The sequence below is a fragment of the Archocentrus centrarchus genome, chromosome 1 (assembly GCF_007364275.1).
Source record: "Archocentrus centrarchus isolate MPI-CPG fArcCen1 chromosome 1, fArcCen1, whole genome shotgun sequence".
Lineage (NCBI taxonomy): Eukaryota > Metazoa > Chordata > Actinopteri > Cichliformes > Cichlidae > Archocentrus > Archocentrus centrarchus.
In genome coordinates this window covers 19,538,420-19,557,180 of record NC_044346.1, presented here as the reverse complement: position 1 = coordinate 19,557,180, position 18,761 = coordinate 19,538,420, and the positions used below count along the sequence as shown (strand labels likewise).

Below are 18,761 nucleotides of genomic sequence, written 5' to 3'. Positions count from 1 at the left end.
CTTCCGTGTTTACCTGCAACTGCAAGGGCGTAATTGGGCGTTAGCCAAAGAAAGGAAAATTATTCAAATAAATGTGTGTATTTGTGGAATTGCGCTGATTAGAGCAAAATTGCATATTAAGGAAAACGGAAGATGAGCCGAAGGAGCTAGAAAGTTTCCTAAATCAAAGGCACTTAAAGTTTGTGTTGAAGTTGCATACTGGAAGTTCACGATGGGATGTTGCGGGAGCGCAGAGGTAAGTGAAGCTAAATCTACGGCCGCGATGGCTGCTTGTAGTTTGAAAAGCCGAATAGTGAGGCTTATTTACAGCTCGTGTGCAGCGCCAGCGTCACTTCTTGGGCAGCAGAAACAGCTCTTTGTTTTTGGTACCGTCTCACAACGCAGTCGCCAGTTTGCAGATATTTTTGGGGGCAGCGGGGCAGCTACTTCAGAGCGCTCTCCACAGAACCGGAGTTAAAGATAACTTTTATTTATGCCTTGGCAGAGTAAACGTGACTGGAAACCGCTGGAGGAGCGCAGCTGCACGGATATCCCATGGCTCATCATATTTATACTGTTTTGCATCGGCATGGTAAGTCTTCAGGTGAATGAGAACATAGGTGTGTTCTCCCAGCTACACAGGTCAGCGGCACAAAGTGAAACTCCTCTAAAGGCAGCCTCAGTAAGAAACTTCATGAGTGCAGTGGCTCATTGCAGGTCTGATACATTTAACGACTGAGCGCATTAACTCCTGCCTCTTCTTTCTTATACTGCCCGTTGCTGAGTTTAAGAGCTGTGAAGTGGCATCTTTCATGAAGTAGCTGCTAACCTTTGCGTAACAGTCCTGCTGTAAAACCAGTTTGGTGAAAACTCTTGAGCTTTAGATTCAGTGAGAGGGTGGTGGCTTTTGAGGCTGAGATCCATGGTGCTGCTGAAGCACCCTAGGAGAGATTTTTAACATTTGGTCAATGCTCACTGATATAAACCTTGTTGACACGTTCAGATCAGAGTGTAACAAACTATATTGTAAATTCAAAACACTGGCAAAAACTCTCATTAAGACGTATCTCTATTACATTAGTTATATTTAATGTAGGGGTACCAGAAAAGCAGAGGTTAGAAACATGTCAGTTTTTGAATGTTTCTGTATTTCACCACAAAGAAGCTGACTGCATGGTGCCCCCGTGCTTATTGATATGTTTTATTCTACGATAATCTTATGATATTCTTTGATGCGTGTCATCTGCAGGCCTGTATTTGTGGCTATCCCATTGCCACAGGAGGTGCCTCCAGGCTTGCTTTAGGATATGATAGTTACGGCAACACCTGTGGGAAGAATAACACCAAGATCGAGGGAGTGCCCCTCAGTGGTCGGGACATGACGGAAAACAAGTGAGTCTGATTTGTTACAAATGCAGCATATTAGTTTATGTTTATACCGTATTCATCATTTTCAGCAACGTAGATCCATTGTTGCAACAATCTCCTGATTAAGCTCTCGATATTCTTTGATGAATAGCATCATTTATTAGCATATATCCTTTTTATATAATTCGTCTAAAGATAGTCTAAGTGAATGGGATTTTTTTTTTTTTAATCATTTGTCTTTGAAGTCTTAGATATTAGATATTAGATATTCCTCCTTTTGGGGTGTAGCTTTGCATCAGCATGCAGCCTGTAGGCCAAGTTTTACTGAAACAATGGGTCATGCTTTATTGATGGGCTGATTGCCCATGAAGGCTTTGAATAAAAGGCGTTTCTGCTACAAAGAAGGATCTGTCTGACGGGGTTGCAAATGTCACCATCTTTCATTTTCTGACCAGATGGAAAACTCCCAAACCGGCATAGTAATAACCAAACATGTTTCTTATTTTGACGTGAAGGGCAGGCAGTATTTTATATTGAATTCGTAATAAATCAATTTTTTCTTCCTTTATAGGTTCGTCTTCTTTCTAGATCCCTGTAAACTTGACATAATTAACAGGAAGCTCAAGTCCATCGCCTTGTGTGTTTCCCGGTGTCCATCCACTGAGCTGAAGACATACTCTGATTTAAAGGGGTTTGCTCTGAGTAATGGTGAGAAAAATGCAGAAGTGGAAGTATTTTAGAGAAAAGATTGCTTACCATGTAACTGGGCGTTTCATTTTGCTTACACCAGCGTCATTATAGTTGCATGCTGAAACATTTTACTAACCTGAACGTGTCGTCTAATTTTTCTATTCTAGGCTCTGATCTTTGCTCCTACGACATTTCTCCTACAAGATACACAAGCCATTCAGAAAGATTCACCAAGTGTCCAAAACTCCCAGTTCCACCAAGGTTCTCTTTCTGTTCTCTAATTAGTTATACATCATATTACATTTAATTTCTTTCCTCAGCCATGCGTTCATTTGTTTTAAACATAAATTGCACTTTACCCTTATCAACTCAGTCACACACATTCCAGGACCAGTAGATATAAACAGTGTTCCACACTCTGTAGTTTATTTCTTGAAGGACTGGTTTACTTGAAATGAGTAATAATCTGTGTTCTGTGTCTTTCTAATGTTTGCAGTAAGCCTGTCCCGTTGTTCCGGCGCTGTATTCCTGTGGATATCAGCTGCTATACTCAGTTTGCAGAAGCTTTTATAGCATTTGTGAGCGACAACACTGTGCTGCGGCGTGTCATCTCTGGGGTGATGGCCAGCAAAGAGATCATCATGGGACTTTGCGTGCTGGCTCTAGGTATAAATCTAGCTTTCAACAGTGATTTGCTTTTATATTTTCTGCTGCCCCTCTGCACAGCTTGAATTTCTCATGAGGGTTCTGTAGGAAGGAAACCATCAGAACGGGAGCTATTTTTGTCCAAAGAAAACAGGAAATGTTTGAGTGGTTACAGTCGTCGTATCCACTCAAGTTCTGCCTGCAAGCATTAATTTAAGGTCTGCTTTAACTCATCCCTGGGAGACAGAGCTGATCCCATGTCAGCCTCAGACGTCTTTCATCTCAGTTATTTGATCTCCCTGTTTTTTGGGGTTTTGATTTTCAGCGCTATAGGACAGTCTTCTTCTTCTTGTGATTCAGAGCGACTTTCTCTATAATAATAATAATAATAATAACGATAATAATTCCTTAACAGAGATTGTTTTGTAACAGTTACACAAATATTCAAAACTTGTAAAATACAGCTTATACACTCTATGTTTAGACCCACTGAGCTTGTGATTAGTGGATGACCCACTCTGCCACCTGAGCCACAGTCACATCTACCTAGCAGCCTGTCACAAAAACACATAATTTGGTCCAATTTTTTAGCTGAATTTATAAAAAAATGAGTGAAGGTGGTCATTCCAAATATTAACTTTCAAGCTTGTTAGAATTGTATAAACTCTGTTTTTGCCTTATAGGCTGTATTTCCATTTATGTTTCAACTCATCTCTCTACTTATGTCCCATTTTCCTAGCAAGGTGTAAAGAAATCAGGGGTAGCTGAAGACATTAGCGCAGTGTGTACATGGGCTGCAACTGTTTCTCGTTTTTTGGGGGGGGGGTTTTGGTGGTAGTGTGAGCAGGGTGTCACCAGTCATGGATAAAAGCATCACGCTATCTACAACTTTCCTTTTAGATTTGTTTCTGTTTGCCTGTGATGTTGAGGATTTCCCTGTAATCATCTTTAGTACAACAAAGCGCTCTCACAGAATTCTCCTTTATTCCTCACTGTGGCCTTTAGCTCATCCGTCTCATTGCCCAGTGATCTCTCATTGTCCATGATGATGGAAGGGAAACCTTATCTTTATATAGTTTTAAATTTAGTTTCACTTAGTTGCCACCACGGGCTTTAAAATGTACTGTAGTAATACTACAGTACATTTGAAATGCCCTTTTTTATTTGACTTAATTAAAATGTTTTCTCACACTTGGTTTTAGTCTGTAGTTTATTCTCTTCACTCTAATAACCGTTGCTCTGTTGTGTGGATATCACTTCTCCCTCATCCCTTTGATGCTCTTCAGCATCCTCTTTGTGTGCTACACTGATTTTTGCAGAGATGTAGTTCTGGTTTTGGAAGTTGGTAATAACATGGCAACAAAGCTCCCTCCTAACAGTACCTTCAGATGTGTCATGTCTCAGAAAAGTGGCCGGCAATATCCCAAACAACTGACAGTCAAAAGTTAAAGCAAGTTGCATTTCTGTTTTATTTAGGCTGCAGATACTTTAATGAATAATGTTTCATTTAGCCATAAAAAAAATTGCATAAATCAACTTGAAGTGACATTTCCCTTGTTAACATTGTTTTCTATACTCACGTGATCCCCTGTGTGTTTTCTTTTCTCTGCTGCAGTTCTCTCCTTGATCATGATGGTTGTCATTCGTTACATCTCCAGAGTGCTGGTGTGGATTCTAACAATTCTGGTAATCGTCGGCTCCATAGGTAACATGTTTTAATCCGACACTCCGAATCTCATCACAGTGAAACAACATAACAGAACGTTTCGGTTTTGGATTCAGTTTATATGTAAAAATAATAATAATAATAATAATAATAATGTTTTACAGGTGGAACAGCCGTTCTGTGGTGGTTCTATGTAGACCACAGGAATGCTCTCAAGAGTAACACCACATCGGTTTTCGGGAAAGAAGTGGCCTCGGACAATGTTAAGGCTTTGCTTGTGTATTCCATTGGTGCTACAGTTTTCACGGTATGTATGCGTAACTTAAGACAAGAAAGGAGTTTCTGTTCTATGTAATTACAGTTTCTCAAGTTATTTAAAAAAAAAAAAAATGCAGTGATTCCGAGACATGAAAAAATATATTGTTGTAACATTTGTAACAAGTTTCTGCTGGTGTTAAAGAAAAAACTATTCAGTCATCAAACTGAACACCTCCACTGTTAAACCTTCCAGGTTGTTCTCCTGCTGGTGTTGTTCTTTATGAGGAAGCGTGTGACTTTCACCATCTCCCTGTTCAATGTGGCGGGTAAGGTGTTTATCCATCTTCCCCTGCTGGTCCTGCAGCCCTTCTGGACCTTCCTCTGCCTCATACTCTTCTGGGTCTACTGGATTGCCGTGCTTCTCTTCCTCGGAACAACAGGTTAGGAGACAAGCTTAATTCATTGAGTTTTTTATTTACTTCAGCTTGCTTACTGTCATTGCGACATACTAACTATGTTCTCAGATGTGTTGTAGTTCTCACGCGAGTAGAATATTGTCGCTTTGTGACCTTTTGTCTTTGGTTTGTGGCGTGACTGCACGCCCACATCTGCAGTCTTGTGCCAGTCTTGTGACGTGGGAGAATGGAGTCTAAGAAGCACTTCTTTCTTCTCCTCCCACTTCTCTTTTCTACAGTTGTTTTTTTTAAAAAGTATTTAAACAAAAAGTCAGCATAAGAGCAGCAGTTCAGTTCAATTCAATTTATTGATTTGCACAATTTAAGAGTACACACAAAGAAGACAAAGATAACAAATAACATGCTGTGCTGGCAGAAGCAAAAGATCCAGTGGATTTACCTTGATGCTTCATCCTCTTTTAATATTAAGATATTATTATATAAGATTTTATATAAGATTTATTATATAAGATTATATTATGAAATGTTTTTATTAGGGGTGGGACTTTAACGCGTTAATTTCGATTAATTCATTACAGGGAAATTAACGCGTTAAAATTTTTAACGCGTTTTAATCGCACTTTGCACTGTGGAACGTTTCTCAGTGCACGAGTTCCCGGCATACAGATTATATCGACGCACAATGTCCAAATTAGGGGCCGCATCCTGCGAAGGACTCGGCCCACGTCTTTCGCAGCCCACGAACACCACAAAGGCCGGAAGTGAGCGGCTAGCCTTCATATCAGCTGCCGTCACCTCTGCGTAGCTCATGTCGCCTAGCAACCGTGAGTGCGAAGCCCAGCTGTGTAAAAGCAGCTGTTAAACGGAGAACGAACTTTTTCTCCTTTTTGTGGTTTAATTTTAAGTCTTTAATTCAAAATAAGCTGTTAAAACAAGCATAACACATTTCAACATCAAGGAATACAGCTGAGCTAATGATTAATTTCCAACTATAACAAGTGAGACATTAATGTAGAATAAAACTATCCAGTTATGATGCTTAACTTTAATTTCAGGAGTTTGCTTATCACAGGAGCACTTCCACCCTTCGTTGGTCTGTGTAGTAGACTGGTGGGAAAATAAACAAAATTTTGAAGTTTAAGCTTATGTATATTGATTTATTCATCAACTAAACTTAAATTAATATTTATCATGTTAAATATTGAAATGCGATTAAAATGCGATTAATTTCGATTAATTAATTACAAAGCTTGTAATTAATTCGATGAATTTTTTTTAATCGAGTCCCACCCCTAGTTTTTATGTAAGATTTCACAACCCTATACAAAAAAACTAGCATACAATAAATAATATGGTTTTATAAAAGTAATGGCAAACTAGGAATACAAACTTTTTAAAAAAATGTATAGCAGTAATAATCATATCAAAGTACAAACAAAATACAGTGAGTGTTTTTATTCAAGTGTATGTTAATAACAATTAACGTACACTTAATAATAATCCATCCATCCATCCATCCATCCATTCGCTTCCGCACATCCTGTTAAGGGTCACGGGGGGGCTCGAGCCTATCCCAGCTGTCATAGGGCGAGAGGCAGGGTACACCCTGTACAAGTCGCCAGCCTGTTGCAGGGCCAACTCAGAGGGACAGACGACCTTTCACACTCACATTCATGCTCTCATTCACACCTATGGGCAATTTAGATTAGCCAATTAACCTAACCCCAGTAAGTGCATGTCTTTGGACTGTGGGAGGAAACCGGAGTACCCGGAGGAAACCCATGCAAGCACGGGGAGAACATGCAAACTCCACACAGAGAGAGGGAGAGGCCTGGGCCAAGGTGGAATCGAACCCAGGCCTTCCAGATGGTATTCTAACTGTGAGGCAGCAGTGCTAACCACTACGCCACCGTGCTGCCTACTTAATAATAATAATAAATAAATTAATAAATAAATCAAATTTTAGCTGGTACGCCTGAGTTCATGGCTGTGCAGTAGAAATGATACACGTCTTTATGACTGATGTATTAAAAGTGGTTACGATGCAGTAAGTAAACAGTACTTTAAACATCTCGTGAAACATTTTATAGCAGAACATGTTTTTAACAGACGGGGAAAACCGCTTCATAATTTAGGACCTTTATGGAAAATCAACCTCTGGAAGTGAGAAATTTAGGAAAAGAAAGATGTAACTTGTTGGCAAGTTGAGTAAGACTGTGATAACATTAAAGTAAGTCTTGAACTGCTCTGAGATATTTTCTTCATTAGCTCTTTTAAAGACACATAGATCCAGGTGGAGTGGCTCCAAAGTGTAGTGGTTAACACACATGCCTCACATGTGAAAGATCCCCAGTTTGAGATCAGTAAGACAAAAATCTCTGGAAGGGTTGCATCATGAAGAGCCACCTGTCCGGTGTTAAAGTGTAAAGGAGCAGATGGGATATGTGACTCTGAACTAGGGTTGGGTGATATGGATAAAAATCACAATAATTTTTTTCATATCAGCGGACATCAATAAAGTGCTTAACAAATTAATTAGACCACCGCCCAGTGTAAGGCTTATGTCACAGCTGCTCAGCATTAGCAGTGCTGGTAATCACCAAAATCATTTCTGCACTGGTTAATCCAAAAGTATCTGCAAGCTCTTTAGTCAAAACGATGCGTTTAATGCTATAATTATTGTTGTTATATATGAATTTTCAAATTTACTGTTTTGCAAAAAAGAAGAAACAAAAAGCAACGCACATCATTATTTTTTCATTAGACGCCAAATAGCAGTAATTTAATAATAGTTATTTACTTGCATTTCTGAAATGAAAAATTAGTTTTAGTAGTTGAATGTTATGCTTCATTAATTTGTGACTTCTCAGAGAAGTCCAGCATGCTGGCTCTAATTTAGGTATATATATATATATATATATATATATATATATATATATCTTAATTCTGACCTGTCAAAAGTGTTACAAAGGAAAACAAACAAAATGTTTTGTACAGTATAGATTAGAATTTGTTATAAATTCTTGGGAAACAACACCACAAATAAATAAACACAAAACATTCTGTGTATATCCTGAGTACAAATTCAAGAGACTTTCAGATGGAAACATAATAAAGCATAAACACATCCAAATCCAACATCTTCAACTGTCTTTTACAATAAAGCAGACTGTTGCATTCATGATGTCACTGCGTCTCTTCACTTTCTGTTTTAAGGACTAGCATTTTTATCATCCTATCAAACCTACCCAGTATTAGATAAACTGTTGTGATTGGCCCAGCAGTCAAAGCGAATGAAATGTAAGCATTCAGATTCATCTGGTTCAGAAAGCTGCTGCGTTTACTGAAAATCATGCCGGTTTTTCCTCCCAGGAACGCCAGTGAAAAACAACTCTACAGGTGTGGTCGCGTACGAAATGCAAGGACCTCTTCAGTTCCTGGTGTGGTATCACGTTGTGGGTCTCATCTGGATCAGCGAGTTCATTCTTGCCTTCCAGCAGATGACCATTGCTGGAGCCGTGGTCACTTACTATTTCACAAGGTACAAAAGAAGTAACAGACAATAGTTTGGATTTTATCTCACGGGAGGCTTGATGCCATACTTGCTGTTGTAGGATTGTAGGTTTTGAGTTTTCCTGTATGTGTTTAACTTAAGGAATAAGTCCCAGATGCCAGCAACACCGATCATTTCCTCTATGGTACGTACCATCCGCTACCATCTGGGGACTTTGGCCAAAGGCTCCTTTATCATCACGCTTGTTAAGATCCCTCGGCTAATCCTAACATACATCCACACGCAACTCAAAGGAAAGGTGAGCTTCCAAAGAAAGAAACTTCAACACTTAACTAGAGCCAGTAAGCTGAATTATGAATTTTTTGTCCATTTCTTATTTTCCTTTTGGTTTTTGAATAGGAAAACGCCTGTGCTCGTTGCATGTTGAAAGCCTGTGTCTGCTGTTTGTGGTGCCTTGAGAAGTGTTTAGCGTACTTGAATCAAGTAAGTATTCTCATGCTGGTGAACTGTGTGCAGTATATAAACTATCTGAAGCATTTACAGTGTATCTTTCAATAATTTCAGAATGCTTATACCGCCACAGCCATCAACAGCACTAGTTTCTGCACCTCAGCCCGTGAAGCTTTTCTTATCCTGGTGGAAAACGCGCTCAGAGTTGCCGCCATTAACACTTTTGGCGACTTTGTCCTCTTCTTGGGAAAGGTATCAAACGTGTTCGAATGACTGCATTTGACAGCTGACAGTATCACTGTGATATGTCAAAATGTTTTTGGGTTTTTGTTTTTTTTTCAGCTTGCTTTTGTTCCTTGTACATTGCTAAAACATTCTCTTTGGTCCACATTGATACTTGTAGAGGACTCAGTTTTCTAACCAGCTGCATGTCTTCATTCTTAGATTCTTGTAGTCTCCTGTACAGCTTTTGCTGGCGTTCTGGCTCTGAACTATCAGAGGGACTACACAGTGTGGGTGCTGCCTCTTCTCATCGTCTGTCTCTTTGCCTTCCTGGTGGCCCATTGCTTCCTTTCTGTGTTTGAAAATGTGGTTGACGTCCTCTTCCTGTGCTTCGCTGTGGACACAAAGTATAATGATGGCAGCCCTGGTCGAGAGTATTACATGGACAAGGCATTGATGGTGAGACAAGACATTGTCCTTTATCTAAGGCCATTTTTATGTTATTAGAGAAAATGAAAATGACTTCTTTTGAGAAAAATTATTTCTTGGATTGCATCCTCTGTGCTTGGAAGGGTTCTCTCCAGGTACTCTGGAGAGACATGTTAGCTTATTTGGTGATTCTAAATTGGCCACAGGTGTGTGTGTGTGTGTGTGTGTGTGTGTGTGTGTGTGTGTGTGTGTGTGTGTGTGTGTGTGTGTGTGTGTGTGTGTGTGTGTGTGTGTGTGTGTGTGTGTGTCTGTGTGTGTATAGATAGATAGATAGATAATTTTGGTATGAAGTCCCAGTGTTTTCTAATTTTCTACCATTTGTCTTTTAACCTCACAAGAAGACTTGAACTAGTTTGAACTAAGACTTAAATATATTTTGTATAACTCTGTGTTCCCCTTTCCAGGAATTTGTTGAAAACAGTAAGAAAATGGGCTGGAAAAAGCCGGGGGATGGAGATGGGCGTGAGATGAAGCCCATGGTGAGCTGAAAAATTTCTTGTAATCCTGAAAGGAAAAAAAACCCAAAAAAAACAATCTAATGATGCTCTGTAACCTGTTTCATTCTAGCTAAGAAGTAAATACAGACTATTGAAACAGAGTAAAGAAATACACTTTAAACTGAAAATATCTATTTATATACTTAAAAAACAAGTTAATAAGCTAATCACTGTTATCGGTTTTGGTTATGACAGATGATCACAGTGTTTTATTTGTTTCTTTGTTTGCTTGCAGACTCGTGGGACTTCAGCTTGACAGTGTCAGATTTCTAAAACCACTTCTCCAATCTTAACTCTAAACATTTCCAGCATCACACTGCAGGGACATCCATTTAAGAGGATAACAACTGACTTTGTACAGAAATTTTACACAGTTTGTGCAAAACATGTTTCGTAATGTTTATTTTTTAGAAGGAGTGTATGAAAATGTAAAGTTTGGCCCGTAATAGATGTAATATGTTCATTTGGGTTTGTGTTTTGTTATTAATAAGATGGCTTTGCCAGTTTTTTCCTTACATATTTTAGTTTTCCTTTTTATTGCTCTCTAATTAACATGAATGGTTTAACACGTGTGATAAATTACAGCTGCATTTCGAGTGGCTGAGTGTACATTTTAAGCAGGTGGCTAACTATGTTATGATACAAAAACTGTTCATCATGTTTGTGACATAATAAATTTTATACTAAAATAACACAACAGTGTTATTTTATTATCATTTTTTTAAATTCTATTTATTGTTTTGTGTTGTTTTTGAATCCCATCTGTACAAACATGGGACTCAGCCAAATGTTATTAAACTATTCAGACACACAATTTCTGTGATTGTCAAATTAATCACTCAGTTCAAATGAGCCAGAAGCAGCAAATGAAGATGATCACTTTTAAATTTTTCATTTATTTTCATTGATTGGGTGTGGTTGTAAATTGGTGCCATCAATAGCTGGTAGCATGGGAAATATTTAGGATACAGTATTTGGTAATGTCCCACTGATAATCTGAAAGGTATTATCATTATTAAGTCCAAATTCTGTACTATGGAATAGTAATTAGTTTGAAGTAATCTACAAACAGGTTTAACACTATCAATTGTTCATGTTCCCAAATCTTAAAGTCTCCTGGTATTAGGTATGAAATCTTGAATTTAGTGTATAGGAAAATTGAGTTTGTTCCCAAAGTACAAATAAAATGACAAATTCCTTCAAGTGCTAATCTTCATGAATCTTCTATTAGAGTTTTATGAAGGTAAACACACATTATACAGTTTTAATCCTTTGTCTTGTGTCCCTGTGACCCCGAAAAGGTGCCGAATGGATGGATGGATGTAATAAAACAAGCAAAACATCAGCAAAAGGGTACATTTGTGCTGAGCAATCACCTGTGGTGTCTAACTTTGATCACCAGAGGGCAGCAAATCTCTTAGAATAGATTACGTTTCAGCTGTAACTCCCAAGACAGTGTCAGTCTGCTGCAGAGACAGTGCTCAAGAAAAGGAACACTTTAAACAGAATAAAGCATCACGTCAGTTAAATTTCTGGGATATTGCTCTGGTCCGTTAAGTATCAGAGGAGGTTGTCAATCAGTTTCATCCAGCTCCTCCAGAATGATACATCAATATGTGCCATTGCCAGAAGGTTTGCTGTGTCTCCCAGAACAGTGTCAAGAGCATGGAGGAGACTCCAGGAGACAGGCAGCAGAGCTGGACAGGGCCCTAGAAGGTGCTGGCTTCTTTGTGCACGGAGGAACAGGGTGAGCACTCCCAGAACTATACAAAATGACCTCCAGCAGGCCACTGGTGTGAATGTCTCTGACCAAAGAATCAGGAACAGACTCCATGAGGGCCTGACATTTTCCAGTGGGCCCCGTACTTACTGCCTGGCACCATGGAACGCAACTGGCATTTTCCATAAAATACCAGAATTGGCAGGTCCACCAGAGGCGAAAGCATTATGCTGCCTATAACATCATTCAGCATTACCAATTTGGTGGTCAGTCAGCGAAATAAATCAATCACCTGCTGGTATCTACTGTATATTGTATCTACACTATATTGCCAAAAATATTCACTCACCCATCCAAATCATTGAATTCAGGTGTTCCATTCACTTTCATGGCCACAGGTGTATAAAACCAAGCACCTAAGCATACATTTATGAAAGAATGGGTCGCTCTCTGGAGCTCAGTGAATTCCACTGTGGTTCCATGATAGGATGCCAGCTGTGCGACAAATGGAGTCGTGAAATTTCCTCGCTACTAAATATTCCACAGTCAACTGTTAGTGGTATCATAACAAAGAGGAAGTGGTTGGGAACAACAGCAACTCAGTGGATGCTGAGGTGCATAGTAAGTGGTAAATGGACTGGTTCTTATAAAGTGCTTTTCTGCTCTGCTCAGAGAACTTTATACAACATGCCTCATTCACCCATTCACACCCATTTATACAAGCACTTTTTTCTACGCCTAAGTGCTTTCTATCTAACATGCAACATTCTAACATTCATGTTCACACTCACAATAAACGCATCGGAGCGCAACTTTCAATATCTTGCCCACGGATACTTTGCCATGCAGACTAGAGCAGCCAGGGATCAAGTTACCAACCTGCCGTAGGTAGTAGGGTTTAATCCCGGGATCCGGGATTCCCGGGAAATGCGATCAGAACCATTTCCCGTTTCCCGGGAAACGTTAGACGGGAAACCGGGAAAAAAGTCGCGCGCGTCGATTTAGAAAGCTTCAGAAAGTTAAATTTAAGGAAATATTGAGAGAAGGGTTCGTTTAATGCGAAAAGCATTACTCTTCATTTCAGGCACGTTCAGCCTCCGTTTAAGGCTTCAGCCTTCATCTCAAGCGTTTTAATAGAGGTATTAAACAGTTGTACTTTTTTCCTCTTTAATTTGTTGAAATCGTAGGCAATGTGTTTACCCTAAGGTATTTTGTATTATATAATTCTATATTATTATATATTGTTATATTGCATTATATAGCCTATAAAATATGCCTGCCCTGAACAATAAAGAAATATCTGTTTAACTTCGAGTGTTTCTTTTCCTCGTTTGCAGCCGCTTACTAACAATCATGAATTAGGATACGGGCCTAATGTGTGAAGAAATTATCATGAAATAGATTGCTTTAACATATTTCGCTTTTAAAATGGAGTTGAGGAAAATGTATATTTTTTAGGCTATAAGGATTGGCCAGTTTTTCAATAGACGATTCACAGCGAACCTACTTTAACCCTCAGACACGGTGTTATAAATTTGTTGTTGCCAGAATGGCAATGACCAAGTCGTAGTGCATTACTCAAGGCCCTGTGTTATGCCATATTATAGTGTAGTACAGTAGTTAACTTTTCAATGACTATTACAGCGTTCCACTGGTGGAGATATAGCGCAACAGATGTCGCCACGACAGCGTGGCTGAGCCTTTATCAATGCTGTGGAGATGAACCGTATTGTTTTGCACCAGCAGTTGTAGAATAGCTTGGTATAATTCCATGTACAATGGAGGAATATTCGTATTATATTTGTTAAGGGAGTGTTGAGGAACGACACAACACCGCATAGCTCGAGCACTCAAATGCTGAGATGTAGGTTTTATTGCGTTAATCAAGCCGACGTTACCCCCTACTGGGCATAACAGGACATAGCTGGAAAGCTACCTCTACAATATCACAATAGGTTAAGGCCGACACAGGCTACAGAAGGCCTAATTAAAATAAAGAAAAAAAAAAAACTTTTTCCCGGGATTCCCGGGAAATGGCTCGTCATTTCCCGGGATTTGATTCATGTCATTTTCGGGAAAAATATTAAACCCTAGTAGGTAGTAGGTGACCAGCACTACCTCCTCAGCTACAGTGCTGTAATGCACAGAGGTCACAACTTTCTGCAGAATCAATCACTACAGACCTCCAATCTTCATGTGGCCTTCAGATTAGCTCAAGAACAGTGCGTAGAGAGCTTCATGGAATGGGTTTCCATGGCTGAGCAGCTGCATCCGAGCCTTACGTCACCAAGCGGAATACACAGTGCAGGATGCAGTGGTGTAAAGCATGCCGCCACTGGACTCTAGAGCAGTGGAGATGTGTTCTCTGGAGTGATGAAGCACATTTCTCCATCTAGCAATCTGATCGACAAGTCTGGGTTTGGCGGTTGCCAGGAGAACGGTACTTGTCTGACTGAACTGTGCCAAGTGGGGTAGTTTTTCAGCCCCTTAGTTCCAGTGAAAGGAACTCTTAATGCTTCAGCATACCTAGACATTTTGGACACTTTCATGCCCCAAATTTTGTGGGAACAGTTTGATGGCCCCTTCCTGTTCCAACATGACTGCACAGCAGTGCATAAAGCAAGTTCCATAAACACATGGATGAGCAAGTTTGGTGTGGAAAAACTTGGCTGGTCTGCACAGAGTCCTGACCTCAACCTGACAGAACACCTTTGGGATGAATTAGAGCAGAGACTGTGAGCCAGGCCTCATCCAACATCAGTGTCTGACCTCACAAAGGCACTTCTGAAAGAATGGTCAAAAATTCCCATAAACACACTCCTGAATCTTGTGGAAAGCCTTCCCAGAAGATTTGAACTTATTATAGCTGTAAAGGGTGGACCGACATCATATTAAACCCTATGGATTAAGAATGGGATGTTACTCAAATTTATGCGCGTGAAGGCAGACGAGTGAATATTTTTTGGCAATATAGTGCATATCATTTCTTTTCTGTACTCTCAGGGGTTTTTAGAACCCAGATCCAAAGTGATCCACTAATTGCCATTTTTGGAGTTCCAGTGACTACGCTGAACCTTGCAAAATGAGATTTTGGCTTTCTGTTCTCTTCTTGCTAGAAGCTGTATTTTACTTTTCTGGAAATCGCCTATACCTCCATCTACATCACAAAGGCTTAACACTGTAAGAACATATCTGAGGATGAAAAAAAATTCTATTAACAGCGAAGGGTAGTTCAGCAAAATTCACTCGTAAGTGGACATCCTTTGTGGAGTACCTAAAATCTTTACCTTCTCAATGTGTAGAATAATGTAATTAACCCACCATGTCACTAAGTTAAAAGGATAGTTAAAATACCCATTACTTTTAGCCCCCCATTACTTTTGTTTTTTTTTTTATTTATTTTCTTTTTGTTTTCTTTTTACTTATTTATTTTATTATTTCTCTCTTTCTGTTTTTCTGTTTGTATGGTGTTTTATATTTAAAATAAAAAAAAAAAGTCAGAGAAGTTATGTAAGTTATGCAAAATGCATATAATGTGAACAGCTTTGTATAATCTCTTGATAAACAAAAAAAAATGAATAGTCACTTCAAATGGCTTCAAATGTTTAAACTTTGCTGATTAGAAATATCGCTGATCACCATGGAAGCAGACTACCCTGTCATAAATCTGTTTATTAGTCTCCTAAGTCCATTGATGTATAGATTACAGCCCCTCCAATCAAGTGCTGAACAGCCAAGAATCAAACCACTAAGCGGTCAGAAGTTATTGATGGGAAAGCTCTTTCTGCGCATTGCTGTCCACCTCCATAAAACGCAGGAATCCAGAGGAAAACAGCTCGATGCATGTGGTGAGTCACACTAAAGTGATTTCTGTGTAGAACCATTCCCAGAAGCCCTTTGTCACAGGATAGAAAAAAGTAAGGCAGAGGATTGAGAGCCTGTATAGATTTTTATTCTTCTTATTGCTATTACTTGTTTGGAATTCTGGAATAATTATTATGCTGTTCATTGATCCAAATCAGTCACTTTTCACTTCAGCTGTGAGCCACACCCTCTAAAATGCATTTAAAGATTCTGAAAAGTATTCACTCTCCTCAGATGGATGTAATCATAGTTGATCACTTATATGATTTAATGCATCTTTTAGTATATTTCATGAGTAAGAAAATGCTTACTGTAAATCACCCTGTAGTGCTCCTAGTACTGACAGTGTATGGAATAACTCAGGCACAGTAATATGACCCTGCTTTGTGTCTGTGTGTGTTTGTGTTTGTGTGTGTGTGTTTGCCAGAGTATGTGATGAACAACGGTGATTTAACCATTAAGGTGAGCTATACTGCCTCCTCAGCAGATTGCCCTGAAAGCTCAACTCAGGCATTTCCAGTTGAGCCCATTTAGTATACAAACACAGACGAGTACCCACAATTCCCTTTGTAGGCATGAACAAACAAACAAAACATCTACAGAAAGCAAGGGATCAAAATTATCATTAACATATCACACTTAACAGAAGGTTTAAATAATCACTATGAACCAAGCGCTTTGGCTTCAGGCTGCTCTACACTCTCAGTTTCAGTCCATTTTTTCCCACCCTTTTGGCTCTGTATGATGTCAGTGAGAGGGAATATCTCATATCGTATTTACCTTACAATATAATGTGCCTTGAGGCGACTGTTATTTGTTATTTGCTGTGATTTGGTGCTATATAAATGAAATTGACTGAATTGAATATAAATTTAGTTATCTCAAAAAAACCTGTCTACAAGCTGTGGCCAATCAGAAGAAAGTCAGACTGAAGGGCGGGGCAAGGGAGCAAACTGTGAATCATGCAAAGCTACTGTGGTGGAGTGCAAGAATACAAATATGGAGTTGACGTTAATGTCTACTTTGAAAACGGATTCCATTTAAATTCCCAACTTGAAAAAAGGTAACACTGAATCCCTGAAGTGCCACTTAATTCAAACCACTGAAGACTGCAAAATAACGCAAGTCCTGCGAGTCCTTTACTTACAACAACAAAGAGGACCCATTCCTTTGTCTAAACTGTGTTATTGTCTTTCCTTTGCCGATACCTCGACAGCAGATTTGTGTGGAGAAGGCAGGATTTTGTGGCTTGGACAGCTGATGGGAAAAATACCTGCACATAACCTAAAATGGTTATAAAACCCAAATAATACCACCCTAATGGGGGATTCTACTTCACACAATAACAATAGCTCGTGTACCAGATTGTGGAAGTGATAAAATAAAATACGTTACAGAGTATTACTTATCCAAGAAACCCGATTTCCGAATGTCAGAAATGTTTCCTGCAATTTGAGGCTTTTCCCATCAGCTCTCAGTCATCCTGTCTCCCCACACACAAGGCAGTTCACTTTTTATTGCTGGATCTTTTCCAGCCACAGCCTCTCGTGTAAGGAAATGACCCACAGAGATGGTATTTCTATGGTCAGCACATAAAAGCAGAGAGAGAGTGTGTGAAAATGAACATTTAATATTTACCCAGTAACTTCCTCATCTGGAGCTGCTGACAGATCCTGTGCCAACAACAACCCCCCCCCCCCCACACACACACACACACACACACTCCCACACCCATTGTGAGTTTCTACAGCATGCTTACACTGAGGTGTAAGTTATTCTCGCAGCAAAAATAGTGACAAAACTTTTACAGATCAATGTTTTTTTTTCAGTTTCATTTGTTGCACATGCTCGTCTCTACATGTTTATTTTTGTGTGCCGCATGTGTGCATTGTGTGTATAATGTGGATGTGATGTGACTCATGAAATATTCACCTGTTTTTCTACTACATAATGCAGTAATGTCCCTGCACATGGAATTCATTGCCTACAAACAAGCAGTGTTTGACACTCTTGACAGCTGTTTGCTCTCTCTCTCATTTTACAGTTATGTCCTAGATAAACACTTTCACTTATGGCACACTTTGTGTTGTTTCATTCTTTAGAAGGTCAGACAAAAGCAGCTGAAAAACTTAAAATGTGGAGAAATGATGACTTTATGGTGTTTTCCAGTTTTAAAAAATGTCTTTGGCTTTTACGGCACACACACACACACACACACACACTCACACACACAGAAGAGGATTAGAGCCACTTGGGTGGGGGAGGGGAGGGGGACAAAAACAATTTGGTCATGACTTTTTTTTTTAGTATTCTGCTAAAAGCCCAAATTCCACCCCCCCCCCCCCTTCCCCCCTATTTCTTACTTAAATCTCAAATCCCCCACTGGCCTGAGAAAAAACATCATTCTGAGATACAAGGCAGAATTCTGAATCTAATCTCAGAATTCCAACAACAACAAAAAAAAAACATGCCCGAAAAAAAAATCATGACCCCAAGATCTTAATTTTTTTCAGCGACTGAAGTCTTATTCAGTGTGTGCGCTAAAAAAGCCAAGGATATTTTTTAACTGAACAAACGCACCTGACGGCGTTTCTGTTCTCTATTTCTGTTCTTATATTTAGGAAAAGAAAAATGTTGCAGCTTGTGTTTACAGAAGGGCGCTAGGGCCGCTCAGAAAAATAATATTTTGAGGTCATAATTTTTTTTTCAGAATTCTGAGGTAGAGGTCGCAATTCTGACCTTCATTTCTCATCATCCATTTTCTTCTGCTTATCCAATTCAGGGTTATGAGGGGCTCAAGACTATCCCAGTTGGGTTTAAAAAAAACCAAACACACCATGACCCAAAATGTGCCTCAGCAGCAGGTTTTTTTTCTTAAAATAAGAACAAAAATAGAGAATAGAAACCCTGTCAGAGGGAAACAAGAGCGTTCTGCATGTATTCTTGTCTTTGTATGTACGCAACACGCGTGATGACACGGAAA

At 39.3% G+C, this 18,761-nt stretch overlaps 1 protein-coding gene across 1 annotated transcript; it reads left to right on the top strand.

Moving 5' to 3' along the window:
* LOC115781700 (choline transporter-like protein 1) lies at positions 1–10,882 on the top strand. The gene is made up of 16 exons (XM_030731514.1): positions 1–235; positions 485–571; positions 1,229–1,371; positions 1,919–2,055; positions 2,205–2,298; positions 2,534–2,703; positions 4,298–4,387; positions 4,513–4,655; positions 4,860–5,046; positions 8,395–8,563; positions 8,678–8,834; positions 8,936–9,019; positions 9,101–9,238; positions 9,431–9,667; positions 10,102–10,176; positions 10,430–10,882. Exons 1-16 carry the CDS (start codon positions 212–214, stop codon positions 10,448–10,450), a joined length of 1,956 nt encoding a protein of 651 aa, XP_030587374.1. The 5' UTR covers positions 1–211; the 3' UTR covers positions 10,451–10,882.
* The last annotated feature ends 7,879 nt before the right edge of the window (positions 10,883–18,761 follow it).